The sequence below is a fragment of the Peromyscus eremicus genome, chromosome 5 (genome assembly GCF_949786415.1).
Source record: "Peromyscus eremicus chromosome 5, PerEre_H2_v1, whole genome shotgun sequence".
Lineage (NCBI taxonomy): Eukaryota > Metazoa > Chordata > Mammalia > Rodentia > Cricetidae > Peromyscus > Peromyscus eremicus.
Window position 1 is genome coordinate 86400579 of NC_081420.1, and position 18323 is coordinate 86418901.

At 52.2% G+C, this 18323-nt stretch overlaps 1 protein-coding gene across 2 annotated transcripts in view; it reads left to right on the top strand.

Moving 5' to 3' along the window:
- Positions 1-47: 47 nt before the first annotated feature.
- Positions 48-18323, top strand: part of Fbxo31 (F-box protein 31) — a 33372-nt gene continuing 15096 nt past the window's right edge. Inside the window, exons 1-3 of one of the 2 annotated variants that reach the window (XM_059263897.1) lie at positions 48-352; positions 13755-13826; positions 15787-15873. In XM_059263897.1, the coding sequence (XP_059119880.1) occupies positions 55-352; positions 13755-13826; positions 15787-15873 (457 nt within the window). In that variant the 5' untranslated portion in view covers positions 48-54. The remainder of the gene's footprint in view (positions 353-13754; positions 13827-15786; positions 15874-18323) is intronic. The other variant, XM_059263898.1, reaches the window with a different exon arrangement.

The window sequence follows — 18323 nt, forward strand, 5'->3', positions numbered from 1 at the left end:
CGCAGAGCGCTGTGCGTGCGCGCTCGCGTGCGCGCATCTGCGGTGGTGGCGGGCATGGCGGTATGTGCTCGGCTCTGCGGCGTGGGCCCCGCGCGTGGGTGCCGCCGCCGCCAGCAGCGCCGCGGCCCGGCCGAGACAGCAGCGGCGGACAGTGAGGCAGACACAGACCCCGAGGAGGAGCGTATCGAGGCGGGGCCGGCGCGCTGCACCCTGCTGGAGCTCCCTCCCGAGCTGCTGGTGGAGATCTTCGCCTCGCTGCCCGGCACCGACCTGCCCAGCCTGGCGCAGGTCTGCAGCAGGTTCCGCCGCATCTTGCACACCGACACTATCTGGAGACGGCGCTGCCGCGAGGGTGAGCGGGGTCATCCCATATCTCGGGCATTCGGCCGAGATAGGAGCATGATGCAGAGTGCCAACCCAGGCCTGGCTGCAGAGTGAGACTCTGTCTTAGAAAACCACATAGCCAAGAGGCCTGGGCTGCAGTGTGAGACTCTGTCTTAGACAAGTAGCTAATTAATAGGCCTGGGCTGCAGAGTGAGTCGTTGTCTTTAAAACCCCCACCCCCTAAACAGACAGACAGACAGACAAACAAACCCCAAACCTAGCCAGCCAGTAAGTCAGCTCACCCATCCAGTGCGTTACAGCAAGAATGAGGACGCAAAAGCTGTCAAAGTCTCGTTTGGAAGGCCTTCCTTCCATGTGCACACAGCAGGGTACTCTCATCCTGAGTGGCGTGTTGGTGTGTGTCCTAGAGCCTTCCTGGTGAAGAGAGCTTCAGGGATTTCGCTGCCTGCATGCCACATAGGCTAGTCCCCTGAATGTGGGCTTCAGCACTTTTCTGTCTTCTGGCCACAGCACTCCAAAGACTGCTTTGTGCATTTTGTAGAAATTCAGGGGATTTACATTTATCTTCTGGAGCCCCTGAGGTGATCTTCGTGGGCTTGCACTTCTCCAAGTGGAATTGTGGGATGGCAGGCTGTGTGAGAAAAGCATTTCCCTAGGTCCTCCCCAGCACCAGGGTTCTTTTACCTTGGCCGTGTAATTTCATGGTTGACACCAGAGTTCTGGACTTGGCTCCACATACCCACTGTGGGGTGTTGGGCAGATTACCCCAAGTTTGAGTGGGAGCATTTGGTGGCAGGTGCTTCTCCCGAGGAGTGACTTTGATGGTTTTATAAGAAGCATGCAAAGCCCTCAGTTCTGGACGTGGCTGTTTGGCGTGTCTGTTGGCGATGTGTAGTGCTTTGTTTTCACTTTCTCTCTGAGCACTGTCTTTTCTTTTTTATTATTATTGTGTGTGTGCCGAGTGTGTGAGCGGGGCATGCATGTTTATGGAGATCAGAGGACAGCTTCTTCGTCTATGGCAGTGGTTCCCAACCTTCTTAATGCTGCGACCCTTTAATACAGTTCCTCATGTTGTGGAGAGGAATTATTTTTGTTGCTACTTCATAACTGTAATTTTGCTGCTGGTGTGAATCGTACAGTAAATATCTGTGTTTTCCAGTGGTCTTAGATGATCCCTGTGCTCGGGTTGTTCGACCCACAGGTTGACAACCTCTGCTCTCTGGGCTCAGGGGGTGGAACTCAGATTGTTGGCATGGCAGCAAGCGCTTTTGCCCGCTGGCTTTTGCCCGCCGAGTTGACTGGTCTTTCATCCGATGTTTACTGTGTACACCTGTGACACTCAGCGTCCTCCAAAGTGCTCTCCATCAGCCAGCTGAGCCTGTACTGATCTTTAGGGGAGCTGTCGGAGGTGTGGGTAGGTCATTGCTAAGAACAGGATTACAGACTTTTTCTTAAACTAGAAATTTCAAAGGGGTGCTCCAGTCATGCCAACTGAACTGGAGCTTGGGACACACTCTGAGTCCTGAACAAAAGTGTGTAGTGTCCCATTGACAGTATGGAAAGCAGTGGCAGCTTGGGAGGGTCTCTTCTAGTCCACCCCGCCCCCTACAGCTCTCGGGCAGCTTTATGGGGCTCTAGAGCCATGACTACAGAATTAAACCATCTCACCTACACCAAAATTCCAATTTTGAGAAGTTAAAGGCACGAGAACTGAATGTCTCTGGAGTATTGGTGTTATGGGTGTGAGCTACCACACCTAGTATTAAAATTAAAATTTTTTTTTATCATTTTTATTTGTGTATGTGTGTGCGTTTGTGTGTGGGGGTATGTGCATATGGCTGCAGGTACCTACTGGTTCCAGAAGAGGTATAAGATCCCCGGGAGCTGGAGTTCCAAATGGTTGTGAACCACTCCATGTGGATGCTAGGAACCAAACTCAGGCACTCTACAAGAGTAGTATTATGTGCTCTTAAGTGCTGAGCAGTCTCTCCAGCCCTACACCCAGCATTTTTTTCTTTGACTTGTGAGTTTTCTTCAGTTAATCAGAAGGATTTCTGTTTTAGGTGGTCGCTGGCAACTCTAAGGTGTGGCACTTGGTCCGTGCTGGTGCTGTCTGGGTTCCTGGCAGCCTTTTGTGAGACCAGGATGGCTTTGAACTCTCCATTCTCCTGCTTCTACCATCCGCACACTGGGTACAGGCATGTCGGAGCACCTACGTGTGCAGGCGGGTGTACTCTAATCCATGCAGGTCAGGAATGGCTGGGCTGGCAGGCCTGGATTTGTGGCTCTCAGAGGCAGTTGATTTGTGTGCAGTTTCCTTGGGGAACTGTTGTGTGAGACAGTCCTGCCCTTTTCTGAGCCCTGGAGCAGCAGCAGCTGCTGCTGCCGCCGCTGCCGCCGCCGCCGCCGCCGCCGCCGCCGCCGCCGCCGCCTCCTCCTCCTCCTCCTCCTCCTCCTCCTCCTTCTTCTTCTTCCCCTCAAGACAGGGTTTCTCTGTGTACTTTTGGTGCCTGTCCTGGATCTTGCTCTGTAGACCAGGCTGGCTTCGAACTCACAGAGATCTGCCTGGCTCTGCCTCCCAAGTACTGGCAGGGCTGTGATGTTGGCCCAGGGGTGTGGATGAGACTTGTTTGAGTGTTTATTGCTGGGATTTATTGTTTTTGAGACTTGGGCCATGATTGACAGGCAAGGCGTAGATGGAACATTTGCTTTAGTAAGTTTATAAATGGGGCTTGGTGGCCAGGCTTGCAATCCCAGCTCTCAGGAAGCTGAAGCAGAGGGATCAGAAATCCAAGTCTTGCTTGGGCTGTAGAATGAGTTCAAGGCTAGCTCTTGTCTCAAAATAAAAGGTAAAAAGAGCCTGGGAGTGGAGCTCAGAGGGTGAACACTGGCCCAGCATGTATGAGTCGCTGATTTCCATTCTTGTAACTGTCGAAAATTAAAACAAACAAAAAAGCCAAACTACTTCTTTCTACAAGGGTAGGGTGGTCTGGACCTGGGAGACACTGGAAACCTGGGATGATGTCATCCGTGTGTAGACTGTTGCTAACACAGTGAGCACCTCAGAATCTTCTGCCCCCCATTAGTGACATACGCAGGTGCTGCCTTGGTCCCTCTGCTGTGGTGGCACACATGTTAGGTTGTAGAGAGACTTGGGCAGCTGAGTGCTGTTGGAGTCGTTTCTGGAGGTCTTTTCTGGGCAGGTCAAAGAGTGCCTCCTGTTAGCCAGTTCTGTCCTGCCTCTAGGGCTGTGCCATGGGTGGTGATGCTGCTCCCAGAGGAGAGGGACAGAGCCTAGTACCCAGCCACCTGGGCATAAACATCTTTTTGATGAGTCACCCCCTTGGCCAAAGGCCACCTGCAGTTATGTCATGTGGAAAGGGCTGTAAATAAGTCCTGGACTCCAGAGCACCGAGGGCAGGAGCCTCAGGGCCTGTCCTTGCCTGGCAGGCCTCTGTGGTTAATGCTTCATCCAAACCTGCTGCTGTCCAGTTTTGATCCGTCGTGGCTGCATGTGTCTCCCAAAGCCAGCCCAGGGCTGTTGAGTTTAGACATTTCAGGCCTGAGTTCTAGATCAAAGTATTCATTCAGGGGCTGGCAAGATGGCTCTGTCAGTAAATCATCTGCCGCCAAGCCTGATGCCCTTAGTTCAATCCCTGGATTCCACCTGGTGGAAGGAGAAAACTGACCCCTGCAGGTGATCTCTGACCTCCACAGGGGCTCCTGCTCACTTTCCCCTTTGGCCCCTTGCAGGGGCTGGAAGGCAGGCACACTTGACTCTCACCGTAATGACCCCCCTAGTTCCTGTACAGTGTTGTGGTCCGGAGTCGCCAGGGGCTTGCTCATCATGCCCCTCACTGTCTGACCCGATGGTGGTGGAGAGGAGAAGCCAGCGCCCCCCTCATTCCCAGCTGACTGTCAGTATGAGCTCTGAAACTTGGTTAAGGAGCCGAATGTGGAGGTGCTGTCTTAGGAGGAGGTCTGAAGTTGGCTTAGGAATATTTAATGTCCAGTGGACATGTTGAGCTTGCCTGTCCTGTGGAGGGGACCCAGCAGAGAAAACAGACTGTCCAGGAGACAGAGGGGCTGAAGGCCCAGAGTTGAGGCATCTCCCCCGAATCCCACACTTCCCTGCTCGAGGAAGCAGTTAAGCTCTTGGGTTGTGGTGTTATGCTTTTGTTTAGGTTGGTTTGCTTCTTTCTTGGGAGGCAAGGTTGTACTCTGTAGCCCAGGCTGTCCTCAAGCTTGGACAAATCTTCGAGCCTCAGCCTCCTGAGTGCTGAGATGACAGATGTGAGCACCATGCCCGGCTTTGGGTTTTTTTTTTGGGGGGTGGGGTGAGGATCAAACCCAGGCCTTGTACCTGGCAGGTGAGCTCTCTACCATTGGACCTGACTCTCAGCTCTTTGTGTCTGCTTACTTTTTTTGGAGACAGTATTTTGGTTTGTGGTCCTAGTTGACTTCATCCTCCACAGTGCTGGGTTATAGATGTGCACTACCACACCAGGTTTAAGCCTGTTTGACTTGTTGTGAGACAAGATCTCACTTGGTAGTCTAGGCTGGCTTTGAACTGTCCCCTCCTGCCTCAGCCTCCAGAACTGGGATGACAGGGATGTACTATCACAGCCCGGTTCTAAGGTGTTCAAAAGTTAACTTCCGAGCACAACCTGTATGGCCTTTCTCTTGGCAGCAGAGGCAGCAGGAACATCTGTGCTTACAAGGTCTTTCAGGCTGCTGCTTTGCCATAGGAAAACAGGCTGAGTCTGAGTCTGTTCTGCAGGCCTAGGGGAAGGCTGGCCTGCCACAGTGAGTGGGTGGACTGGCTCTCTGAGACAGCCACAGGGCATCTGAGGAACTGGGTGTGTCTCCCTCCTGGGCAGAGTGTAAACACAGCATGTCGGGCTGTGCAGAGACAGTCACCTCCTGAAACCCACACACCTTCCCTCTCTCCTCAGTGATGCCTGAGCCTGGGCATTGTGAGTCATTGTCCTTTGGCAGATGTCCAGTTGTCCCCAGTAGAGACGGGAGGGCTGGCCAGGACTCATAAGCCTGGCATCCGCAGGCAGAAGTACCATGTCCCAAACCTCTGAAGGGTCCAGGGCAGCCTACGCCAAATTCAGACCACAGACGAGTAGGGCCTTTGCCTACAACGGGCCCCTTCTGTGCAGGTGTCTTGGGGATGACCTGGTGGTCAGTGGTGCCTGTCATGAGAACAGAATGGGCTTCCTGAGCCTGTCTCCTGGGGACTGGATTGCTCCCCTCCTGCTGGCTCTTTGAGAGGCCGCATTGACCCTGTGTGCATTTCAGCTGGTCTGTTTGTTAGCCCATGAATGTTCAGGTGCTCATGGACAGTGCAGGCAGTAGCTGCAGGAGTGGTATTCTGAATTTGCTTTATTTAAGATTGAGTGTTTGGGATGGCAAGGTGGCTCTGTGGTGAGAGCATTGGCTGCTCTTCCAGAGGATCTGGGTTCAGTTCCCAGCTCCCACATGGTGCCGCACAAGCCTCTGTAACTCCAGTTTCAGGGAATCAGCGCCCTCTCCTGGTCTCCACATGCACTGCATGCTTATGATACACATACATACATACATACATACATACATACAAAGCACTGTGCACTTGAAATAAAAACAAATGAAGAAATGTTTAAAAAAATAAATGAGGGCTGGAAAGCTGGCTCAGAAGCTAAGAGCATTGGTTGCTCTTGCAGAGGACCCAGGCTTGATTCCTAGCATCCACACAGTGGCTCAGAACCTTCTGTAGCTCCAGGCCTAGGGGATACAACACGTTCTGGCTTCCTCAGGCACCAGGCACACACATGGTACACAGACACACACACAGGCAAAACACTCATCATACACATTAAAATAAATAAATCTTAAAAAAAATAAATAAAGGACCAGTGTCTCCTGCAGTCCAGCAGTGGCTGAGTCCAGTGTCTGTGGCTGGGCAGACAGATGTCTATGTCCAAAGCTGGGACCGTGGGTGGAGGGGTGATCTGAGTGTCCACCCTGTCACTGGTGAGCTCATCTGTCACCACTAGCTCATGGCCTGGTCCTGTGACTTGACTAGGAATCTGCCTCCGAGGACCTTGTGGGAGTCCAGTATCACTTGCTGGCCCCTTGTCTGTGCCCAGAGTTACCCATGCTGCTTTTCTTCCTCAACCTTGTGCTGTCTGTGTTGAACTTCCTCTGGAACACATGTCAGGGGTTCCCGAAAGAGACACTTGAGGACAGTGACACTAAGTCCCCTGTGATTGAGAGATGGACCATCTGCAGGGAGCAGCTGTGTTGCAGAGTTGGCCTCCCTGGGCCAAAGTCCATGTCCAGAGGCTGCATCCCTGCACTAGAGCCCTGAGGCGGGGCGGGGGGGAGCCCAGTGATTTGACAGTAGTCCTGGCTGGCCTGCAGCTTGCTAAGTAGACTAGGCTAGGCTCGAACTCACAGAGATTCAAAGGTGTGCGCCACCACACTTGACTTCAAAGTATCTTTTTTAAAATAGTTTTTTGGAAGTTTTCCCATCGGAATAGTTGGAATATTTCCCCCTTAGTAGCCCTAGCCCCCTTTGGAGCACCTTCTTCTTTCTTGTAGTCCAGGCCAGGCTTGCCTAGGACTCACTATGTAGTTCAGTGCTGGCCTCAGATTCATAGGTGATCCTCCTGCTGCAGCCACAGCCATCCCAGGATTGTACCCTGTGTTAGCGCGTACCTGCTTTCTCTCTTCCTTCCTTCCTTCCTTCCTTCCTTCCTTCCTCTCTCTCTCTCTCTCTCTCTCTCTCTCTCTCTCTCTCTCTCTCTCTCTCTCTTTCTTTCTTTTTTTTCAAGACAGGGTTTCTCTGTGTGTAGCCCTGGCTGTCCTGGAACTTGCAGTGTAGACCAAGCTGGCTTCAAACTCACAGAGACCTGTTTTCCCCCGCTTCTGTCCCCCAGGTGCTGGGATTAAAGGGTTCACCATCACACCTGGCCTGCCTTCCTTTTTTGAATCACAAAACTTTTGTAGTATTTGAAGTGAGACGACAGATTTTGTTTTGTTTTTTTATTTCTTCTTCTTTTTTTTCTGGAGTAAAAAAAATATGTAACAGGTGGATATGGAGGTGCATGCCTGTTACCAGAGCACTCAGGAGACTGAGGCAGGAGTATCACAAGTTTGAGGTCAATCTGTGTTACACAGTAAGGTCCTGCCTCCAAAAAAACCCCGACGAACATTTGTCATTAAATCCAGTTTCCCTTAGGTGTGTGCACTCAGTTCAGGGGTGGTAGGCTCACTCTTGAAGTACACTGCCGGCTTGCCCTCTCCAGAACTGTCTATCCAAACTGAGGCACTGTTGGGGTTCAGTGCAGCCCCTTGCTGCCCCTTCCTCATTCTTCTCAAGCCTATGAAAGTGATGCTCTAGGGAGTTCAGAAGCAGAATGTAGGTGGGCTTTTCTTTCCTGCCAGCCAGTTTCCAAATAACCACACAGAGACTTGTTAATTATAAATATTCGGCTAATAGCTCAGGCTTGTTACTAGCTAACTCTTACATTTTAAATTAGCCCATATTTCTTATCTATGCTCTGCCACGTGGCTCAGGACTTTTCTCAGTACAGCAAGTTCATTTCCTGCTTCCTTTGCATGTCCTCACGACTCCTGAGACTCCTCTTTTTTTTCCACGCTCTCTTTTTGTCTCCCAGTCCTCCTAATCTCTACCTGTCCAGTTATTGATCAGTCAGCGTCTTTATTAAACCAGTCACAGTGACGTATACTCACACAGTGTAAAGGAATAGTCCACATTTCCCGCCTTTTGTCTAATTAAAAAGGAAGGTTTTACTTTAAAGTAGTAAAATTATATACAACAAGAACAGTTATTAAGTAAGAATTACAGTTACAACATCCATTCAATTTGTATTTGGCAAATTTAGAGAAAATTCTATCTTTTTGAATCTAAGGTTTTATACTTAATTTTTACCTTTTTATCATAACTAAAGAAAACTTTAAGTCTAATTATTTAGTCTTTAGTTCCATCAAAGACCCCAGAAGGGTGTAATGTTACCTAATGACAGGGACATCTGGCTGCCTGGACAGTCACCCGAAGTTCTTCTGTAACGCTGGGGCATCCAACTTTGGCCCACAGGCCTAATATATCTGACACTTTTTTTTTGAGAAGCAGGGAATTTTGAAGGACTGTCCTACCTTGACAAAGTTTGGCAGTCACTTTTATGTGTCCTGCTGGTCCAGTTTGGACAGTATACTGTCAGTAATTGAGGCAAGGGCAGCTTCTTGCCCAGATGGCTAGCTTGTGCTATAAAGAAAGCACACTCCGTATGGACTTTGTGAGTGGTCGGTTCACACAGTGTCAAGTCCTCAAGGATCATCCATGCTGTGGTGTGGATCAGAGAAGTGTCTCATTGCATGTTTGTGCCACAGACCCCACTGCTGAACTGCTGTGAGGGGTGTATGAGCGAGCAGTGCGACATCTCTGGAGACCTGACTTTCAGTTCCTTGGGCCTAAACCTGGCGGCAGACAGGCTGGCCCATGGTGAGTGTGAATTGGCTTCCGTGGGGCTGTGACACTGCAGGTCTGTGGCTCGCCTGCACTCTGCTCATGCACACACTCTCCCAGGTGTTGCCTCTGCTGTGCTGCCTGTTGTGGGGTAGATGCTTCTCAAAGAGAGTCACTTCCGCCACTTCACTAGAGTAGGAGAAACTGCCAACCTGCAGTACTAAATCCAGGGCTTGAGGAGCACCATGCACTGAGCTAGGGATGGCCCAGGCTTCCATCCCTAACACCATGCAAAAAAAAAAAAACCAAACAAACCACATTGGCACGCTAACTTCAGACCTCTTGCCTGAGCTTGGTGCCGAATGATGGCGTGAGCACTTGTTAGCTTTCCTGGAAGGGGAGGTACCACCTTGCTGCTGGCCAGGGCCCAGTGTGGGAACTAAGCTAAGGGCAGCTCCTTTTGATGACTTGTGGGAAGGTTGCGGAACAATGCCAGGATGTGGGATCGTTCTCAGCCCCGTGGAGACAGGAGGAGCTGTGAGGTCAGAATGACTCCGCTCTTCCCTGTGGGGGTTCAGATTCCGTGAGAAGGAAAAACCCATGGCAGCTTGCTGTCTTCATCAGTACTGCAGCACGCACGCAGTGGCTGCCCTCAGTTCTAATGCCGTTTCTGTCAGTTAGGTCACCCGGTCTTCAGGGACGTTGCATGCATGACCGTAGGGCGACAGTGGAGAGTGTCCGTCAGATGAGTGCAGGGTGGACAAGCAGTGCCAGCTGACTGGTCCCTGAAGGTCACTGGTGGTGGGTGGGGAGCTCCTCAGTAGCACTGGGTGGACAGCGGCTGCAGTCCCCTGGCCACCAGTGGGTAGGCCTGTTTGTAGCCTGCCCCTGGGCCTGACTACACTGCACCGTCGGAGAACAGTGTTGCTGAGGGATGGCTGTTCGTGCTCAGAGCTTGCCAGGTTTGCAGGATCACGTCACCGAGGCAACACTGGTGGGCAGCCGGAGGTGGTGGGAGCGTTCATCAGACTGCCGCCCACTGGTCTAGTTCTGCTCCAGCTGATCCGGCATCCTGTTAAATGCCACTGAGCCAGCGAGTCCCTGCTCTGCACCAGGGGAAGCCACTGTGCCTCAGAACCCAGTCCCGACGGCCACTGCCATTGGTCAGGATCCTGCACAGCCTCACCCCCCTAAGTCTGGCTGCCACAGGCTTAGAGGGGTATGAGAGCAGTTTTATTTTCCCTAACAGCTTTTGCTGAGTTAGGGAGGGCTTCTCACCACTTCTAACCTAGCCCCCCCCCCCTTTTTTTTAATTTTTAAGGCACTGTCTTACCCTATGGCCCAGACTAGCCTGGAATAAACTCTATAGCCCAGTCTGGCCTCAGACACATTGTGCAGTTAGGGTGACCTTGAATTCCTGGTCCTCCTGCCTCTACCTCCCAAGTGCTGGGATAGCACCATGCCTACCTACTTGGTACAGTGCTGGGAATTGAACCCTGGGCCTTTGGCATGCCAGGCAGGTATGAACTACATCCCTAGCACAAATTGTACTTTTTTGAGAGTAAATAAAGCTCCAGTAAAAAGACAGAGAGCCATATCCAGGTGTTTGGGGCTACCTTGGGCTCTGTGGTAAGTACCAGGCCAGCTAGGAGTACAGAATGGGACTCTCACAGAAATAAAGGACAAAGTCAAACAGTTGTCACAGTGTTGGGGTGTCTTGAGGCCCTGGCTTAGTAGTGATTGGCAGATAGGTTTTTAACATTGTTTTCTCAGAGACATTCAAATATTGCAGAGACCTTCACAATCCCATAGGACAGTCCCGCTGCCTGACCACTGGACAGGTTCTGTACAGGTACCATGGAGTGCATTACTGCAGGCCACCACACACCTGGCCACCCTCCTATGTCAGCCATTGGTGGAAGCCTTGTGATGACTGAAATCACTGGGTAGTCTGTCTGAGGAACCCCCCCAATCCCTGGTGCTGGGGATGGAGCACAGGCCTTGGGATGGGAGGCACATGTTCTTCTCCTGAATTCTGCTTCCAGCCCAGGATAAGAATTTCCTGTGTTTAATCTGCAGACTTAAATCATGTTGATGATCAGATTTCCTCTCTGAGGTTAGCCTGGTTCCTGGATCAAATCTGTTGGTGCTTTATTACAAAGGGCTGAGGCCTTCCATAGCATGTCCTTGTGATAATAAGGTGGGCATTTAAATGTCCCTTAGCCGATGGTTACTCCATATGGAGTTGGCTTGGGCATTGGAGTTCTCAGTTTGGAAGGCCTGAGGACGGGAGTAGAGGCAGCTGTTAGGAGCTCAGGTTAGACAGCATTAAGATCTGGTGCCTCCCCATCGTGTGTACGTACCCACAGTGCAGTGAGACCCAGTGCAGCTGGGCTTGGTAGTCCGTTCTGGTTCTTCCTGGCAAGGACACCTCCATGGAGGTCAGGCCCAAGGTGCTGGGTCTGAGCCACACTGCTGCCCTTGTCTGAGTCCCTTCCTCCTCCCCTGACTTTATAGGAACCACTTAGCTCCAGCAATCAATTGCAAGGATAGACTTGTGCTGGGTCAACAAATCTGAAGTTGTGATCTGGCTGTGGGGTATGGTGGCTTTCCGAAGGTGAGCCCGAGACACACGGCTGAGATGCCTACATCCTGGCCCACCTGGCCCGTGGCTTCTCCACTTCCTGTCTCCTGCACATTTGTTGATGAGCATCCTTTCCTCATTCTAACTCACAGTTAGAATTGCTGTGAGTAGGCAGGGCCTTACAGGCAGCTGGCCTGATCCCTGTGATGTGCCAGAGAGATGAGATCACCAGTGGGAGGTGCCAAGCTATGCAGCCTTGGAGCCAGGCCATGACCCGTGTGACTCAGTCTCTGAGTTTAATCATCAGTAATATGCATTCACACGCATACACACCAGTATACCAGTGCAGGGACCTTGCCTGGATCTTCTCCCTGGAGGGGACTGCCAGGCACATCTGAGAGGAGAAGGCTGTGTGGGACTAGGGTGGAGGGAGGGAGCTTGAAAGAAACTGGCGCTTCAGGCCCCACCAAAGCCATCCAGAGAGCCCCCTTGATGCCTGCATCTGACAGCCCAGGAGTTCTGGCAGAACCACCCATCCAGAGCATGGGGCTGGAGGCATCTCACTGCGGGGGAAAGACCAGCCTCTGGGCACCATCAGAACTGAAGTGCTGAGGGCATGGCATTGGAGACCCCCCACTGGGTTGCACCGTGTCCCATCCCAGGCAGCTGGTGTCCCACCCTGTGCAGGGCTGGAGTCCTGACATGGGAGGTCACTGCGAACATCTGATATGACGCCCAGCCTGACACTTCACAGAGTGTGATACTGCAAGTGTGAACTGTAGCTGTCTTTGGGTCGCAGGGTCCTCTTACCCCTTCTCATGCCGTGTGCTCACCTAAGGGGTGCTGGCCTAGCTTTAGTCCTCGGTCCCACTCTAGGCCTATGGTCCTTTGTTCAGGTCACATCACCTCTGTGCGTCCCACCTTGGTGCTAATGGAGAGGACATGGGCCTTTCCTGGGCATACTGGCAGGTCTAAACACAGTGGATCCTGGCTAGCCCTTTCGGGGGTACCCTGGTGAGGGATGGCACTGTGGATGGGGGATGCTCAGTGGCAGACAGCTCTCTAGTGGTGAGGACTGGTGAGGTTGGTACCTCCCCCTCCCCTCAGCCTGAGGCCTGAGGCGGAGAGCTGGCATTTGGTTGAGGTGAGTTGGGTGTGGGGTGGAGCTGTGGTGAAATGGAGGAGGTGGGAGGGTGCTAAGGACTTTTCCATTGATGTGGTGTTAGAAATGGGTCTGGGCCATCAAGAAAATAACCACATCATCCAAAGTATTTTGAAAAGGAAAAAGATTTACTTCTGCAGAAGGGTTTGTGTGTGGCTGTGCCAAATTAAGCAGGCAGCCACACTCAGTGGGGTTCCCACTTAGTTTTTATTCCTAAGGTCCCAAGTCTCACTCTGAGTGGTCAGAGCTCGACCTCATCCTCTTATACAGTCTTATGTCTGACTAACTTAAAGGGACAGTTATTAGCAAGGTACAACCTCTGATCTTAGAGAAGGGAGGGTTTCCTGTTGGATGCCTCTGTACAGATTTCTCTGAAGATGGAATGTCCTTTGTCCCGTTCAGCCCTTCGACAGAAAGGGTAGTACATCCATTTACATTTCCTTCAGTGGGACTAGGGCAGTTTGACCTAAGAGATACTGGGTGCCCCACTGCTCTCCAGCATCTGTGGTGAGGACAGGTCCAGGGTTGAGGTGAGCCATACTGTGCTCCTGGGACCCTAACACTAGTGTAGACTTCATATAGGTGTGAACAATCTCTATTTCCAGGCTGCTGAGTACCTCGCCTCATTGTACAGTTAGGCTGCTGGACCACCGCGGAGCAGACGGCACAGTGGATGTGCACGGAGGGTGGGCCTGACTGCAGCAGACACACAGTGGGTGTGCACTGAGGGTGGGCCCGACTGCAGCGGAGCAGACACACAGTGGGTGTGCACTGAGGGAGGGCCTGACTGCAGCTGAGCAGACGGCACAGTGGGTGTGCACTGAGGGTGGGCCCGACTGCAGCTGAGCAGACGGCACAGTGGGTGTGCACGGAGGGTGGGCCTGACTGCAGCAGACTCTGCAGTGGGTGTGCATTGAGCGTGGGCCTGACTGCAGCAGACAGCACAGTGGGTGTACACGGAGGGTGGGCCTGACTGCAGCGGACAGCACAGTGGGTGTGCACCGAGGGTGGGCCTGACTGCAGCAGAGCAGGGCCTTCATTTGTGAGCCAGCAGAGAGATCACCACAGTGAAAGGCAGATTCCTACTCGTAAAGGAGTGTCTGCCTGTCCTTGCCTGCCTGTTCTGGTCACCATCTCTGCTGCTTTGTAAGGTCTTGATTTTACTTCGAGTGTGTTTCTTGTTGCAGAGTATGGCGTTTGTGAGAACCTGCGGAAGCTGGAGATCACAGGCGTGTCTTGCCGGGACGTCTATGCAAAGCGTGAGTCGGTCCCTTTGTCTTATCCACCACCCTTGCCTTTGTGCCAGCGAGCAGTGATGGTGGTAGCCGTGACTGACGGCGGGGTTTCTGCTTTCTCCTGTCCTGGACATACCACTTTTAAGTTCACAATGGCTAAAAACATCTTTTTTTAAAATTAGTTAATTTGCTTTATGAATGAGTGCTTTGTCTGCATGTACAACTTTATGCCAGAAGAGGGCATCAGATCCCACTATAGACGGTTGTGAGCCACCATGTGGTTGCTGGGAAATGAACTCAGGACCTCTGGAAGAGCAGCCAGTGCTCTTAACCACTGAGCCATCTCTCCAGTCCCCGGCTAAAGACATCTTAATCAAGACATCCGGGGCCTGTGTTTCTGTTTATTTAATCTAGATTTTACTTCTGGTAGTCCTGGGGGCTCAGTGCTAGGCAATGTTCTCTTTGTCTGTGACCCGCATCCCAGCCCATATGCTCTGCTTTTAACATACATGATAATTGTTTATGTTTGTGGGCTGCAGTGACCTCACTACATATACACAGTGTATACTGGTCAGGTCAGGGTGACTGGCATATCTGTTGCCCCAAACATTTATTCCTGTGTTGGGAGCACTCTGTCTGTCAGTGTGAACGGTTGTCTGCTTGCTGTAGCACACGGGTGCTGCCTCCTGCCCAGCTACGGCTTGCCCCTGTTACCAGAGACCTGTGCTGTGCAGTGTGGACTGGGCAGGAACACTCTGGTCTCCTGGAGTTGAGTTGGGCCTGCAGCCTGGTGAGATGTAGACAGCTTGCAGGAAATGAGAAGCAGAGCCCTGTTTTCCATCAACTCCCTCAATTTTCAGAGTGGCTGCCAGTGCACCGTGCTTCCCATCCTTCTGGAGCTCTACGTTCCCTTTTCTGTAAAGCGTGTTAATGCCTGGTCATTTCTCATTTCACCAGCTCCTTCACTTTCTAAACATGCCCCCCCCCCCCCCAATGTTCAGCATCCCGTGTCCCCAGTCAGCCTCTCTCCGGAGCCCGTGTGGCTCATATGTCCCACACTGTGGCCGAGTGGCTGCCGTTCATATTTTGGGTGATACTGTCCCCTTCTGACTGCTCTGTGTGGCTGCCCGACCCTCATCCTGAGCCAGCAGACACAGCTGCTCCTGGGCAGTTATGAGCACCGGGCATCTTATCCTCACAGGGACGCAGCTGTGGACACTGCCCACGTGTCAGTGTCCTGTGGGAGCCCAAGGAGCACCCAGAGACGGGCTTCCTCAGCTGCGCTCCTCTGTCCTGTGGGAGAAACCACCTGGGGAAGGACAGGGCCTGGGGACAGTGTTGCCGATGTAGGTGGAGGCAGGCCGGTGAGGACAGCAGGGTTCTGCTGTTGGGCTCCGTGAATGTGCTGCAGCCGCAGAGCCCATCCTCTGCTGCCTCTTAGCGCATGCGCGGGGCTTTGGTCTGCACTGGCCAGAGCATACGTGGGTGGTGACTCTTGCAGTGTGGGAGCTGAGATTTTTAAAAGCCTGTGAACACTGCTAAACTCTGGGACTAATGGTTGAAGAGAGTCCGCCTGAGTCCCTGAACAGGTGACCAGGCTGGTCAGTCTAGAGTCAGCAATGACAGGTGTGACGTTGTGTTAAACACACAGCATGAGGACAGGGAGCTCCTGAAGCTGGTTGTGGGCCAGTGTCTTTGTAGGGAAGGAACCCTGTCCTACTCTCTAGGGACCCGTCAGCCACACCTGCTCTCCCACTTCTAGGCCCCAAAGAGCTGTGACAAGGGAGGAAGGGAGTCACAGGGGCCACCTGAGTTTATGGCCTCTGTGAGTTGCAGTAAACAGGGAAACCTGCCCCATAGTTTGCTCTGCAGCAGCTTGACTCCCAGCAGTCGGAGGGGCAGCAGGAGGAGGAGGTGCCGAGTCACATGGCATCTGCTCGCACGTGAGAGGGGCCCTTCAGCCTTTCCTGCTGTGTCCGTTCAGGTATAAACCCTCGTGTGAAGTCAGGACGCTTCATGAAAATCCTCCCCGATTACGAGCACATGGAGTACAGAGATGTGTACACCTGCCGTACGTACCCCCCCCACACCCTGCTGTGGCTGCTGCTCCTGCCGCATGGATGGCCACAGGCTCAATTCCTGGCCTGGGGGAGACGCTGACCCCTGGCCTTTTCTCCTTCCCTCCTTTGCTCGTTGCAGCTGTGGCCCGTGGTTTGCCGTGGTGGGCCATGCTGGGTGGTAGCCTAGACTCTGTACGCGCGGGATGCCTTTCCACAGCAGCTTCTAGGGCCCTGGGCAGCACCAGTCACAGTGGTTTGGGCAGGCATATCTTACCTATATTTTTTAGGGCAGTGACAGAAACATTCAGGTAGAGCAGAGTGCAGAAGGCAGTGTAGAGGCCCTTAAAGCTCCTCCATTCTAAAATAACATGTAACTGGGCTCAGTGCCACATGCCTGTGAGCCTAGCATTCATGAAGCTGAGGCAGGAGGATTGCGGTGAGTTCTCGGACAGCCTGAGCTATAGAGTAGGATAACTAAACAAAATAAAGAAAAACAAGCAAAAAAACAAATGAAATGTAAACCAGCCTCTAAGTTTGTCAGTTAATCATGTGAATTTACAGAAAAATCACCCCTCCCCATCCCCCTACCTCCCGTCAGATACAGGAAACCACTGCTGCTTCTTTAGAATTAGATTCTTGGGCCAGCAAAACGGCCCAGTGGGTAAGCGTGCTTGCTTTGTAAGCCGGATTACCCGAGTTCAGTTTCAGGAACTCACGAAAAGGTGGGAGGGCCAACTCCATCAAATTGTCTCATCTCCACGTTCTGACAGTGGCATGTGGACACACACAAACAAACAAAATTATAATGAAGTTTTTAAAAAGTCACCTGACTTCCTGCTCTGACTGAGTCTTGGAAGTTTTCCTCGACACAGGGAGAGTGAATTTCAGGTGTCAAGAAGGAAATCAGAGTGGCTGGAGAGAGATGGCTCAGAGGTTAAGAGCACTGGCTGCTCTTCCAGAGGTCCTGAGTTCAATTCTCAGCAACCACATGGTGGCTCACAATTATCTATAGTGGAATCCGATGCCCTCTTCTGGCATGCAGGCATACATGCAGACAGAGCGCCCAATACATAGGAAAGAGATCAGAGCTGGGAATGGTGGCCCTGCCTGCCACCCAGCTTTTGGTAGAGGATTAGGAGGCAGGTGGAGGAGGCAGGGGGATTAGTTTAACTATATAATACTATATAGTAAGTGTGAGGCCAGTCCTATCTCCAATAAAACCCCAAACAAAAGTCCTGAATGGCCGTTTCCCTTCTAATAAAAGCCGTAGAACGAATAGACAAGCTTGTGCTGTTTCCCAGTGTGCTGTCAAGGGCCGGGCACATAGCTACACTGGACACCAGTTTCTGACTCCCAGTGGGAGCTTTGTGAAATGCTTGCCTTTGTCTGGTGTGCTCCTGAGTGGCGTGTGGGCACTCTGTATAGCCACTAACAAACACTTTTGCTGTATTGGCTGGCACAGAGGTAGACTAACTGTCAAGGTCATGACCGGGGGCATGGGAAGCCCTGGGCATGGGAGGGCACGGGACCTGGGCAAGACTGAGCTTGGGAAGGCTGGCAGTTTACAGAGTAGAGACAGTGTTTCCAGAACACTGTGTCCTGAGCCAACCAGCCCTCCCTGCTGAGCAGAGAGCAGCAGGTCCTGCCAGCCCCACAGGGAGGAGATGGCTCTGGGAAGCCATGGGAACAACTGACCCCGTACAGGGCCAAGGATCTTCCCCACCCCCAGTCCTGCTGCAGCCATGGAATTCTTCTGGAACAGCATGGAAGCCCAGCCCTCCCAGGAGATCTGGAGAGTATAGAGCCTTCTCCTTCATTCCTGGGAGGTATTGCCTGGGTTTTTCAGCCTCCCGTTTGGTGGTCCTGCTGCTTGTCACCGTCAGCAGAGTGGCAGAATTGCTGTCCTGCCAAGGTTTGAGTACATTTGAGTCACACAAAACTTGGTAGGGGCTCGGAAAGCCTGGGCAGTACAAGAACCATCGCTGGTGGTGAGCCCCTGGTAGTCCATGGCCTCTGAGTGCCAGAAAAGAAGAAAATGAACCCCACTATCTGACCTGGAGTCCTCATGCCTCTGGCTTCCAGGCACTTAGCAAGTGTCAGCTGGGTTCTGAGGTGTGTTTTCTCACCAGCCTGCTGTGACGCCTTGCACACAAAAGCTTTGGGACCTGGCCCTCTCTGGGTTATTTGTTGCTGGAGAATTTCTCTCCAGCTCCCGCCACCAAGTCCCGCCAGTCCCAGAGCCCACTTATAAAATAAACACACAGACTCTTACATTATTTAAACTGCTTGGCCATTAGCTCAGGCCTGTTATTGTCTAGCTCTTACTCTTATATTTAGCCCATTTCTATTAATCTTTACTTTGCCACGTGGCTCGTGGCTTACTGGTACCTTACATCTTCCTTGTCCTGATGGCGGCTGGCAGTGTCTCTCTCTCAGCCTTCCACTTCCCAGAATTCTTTTC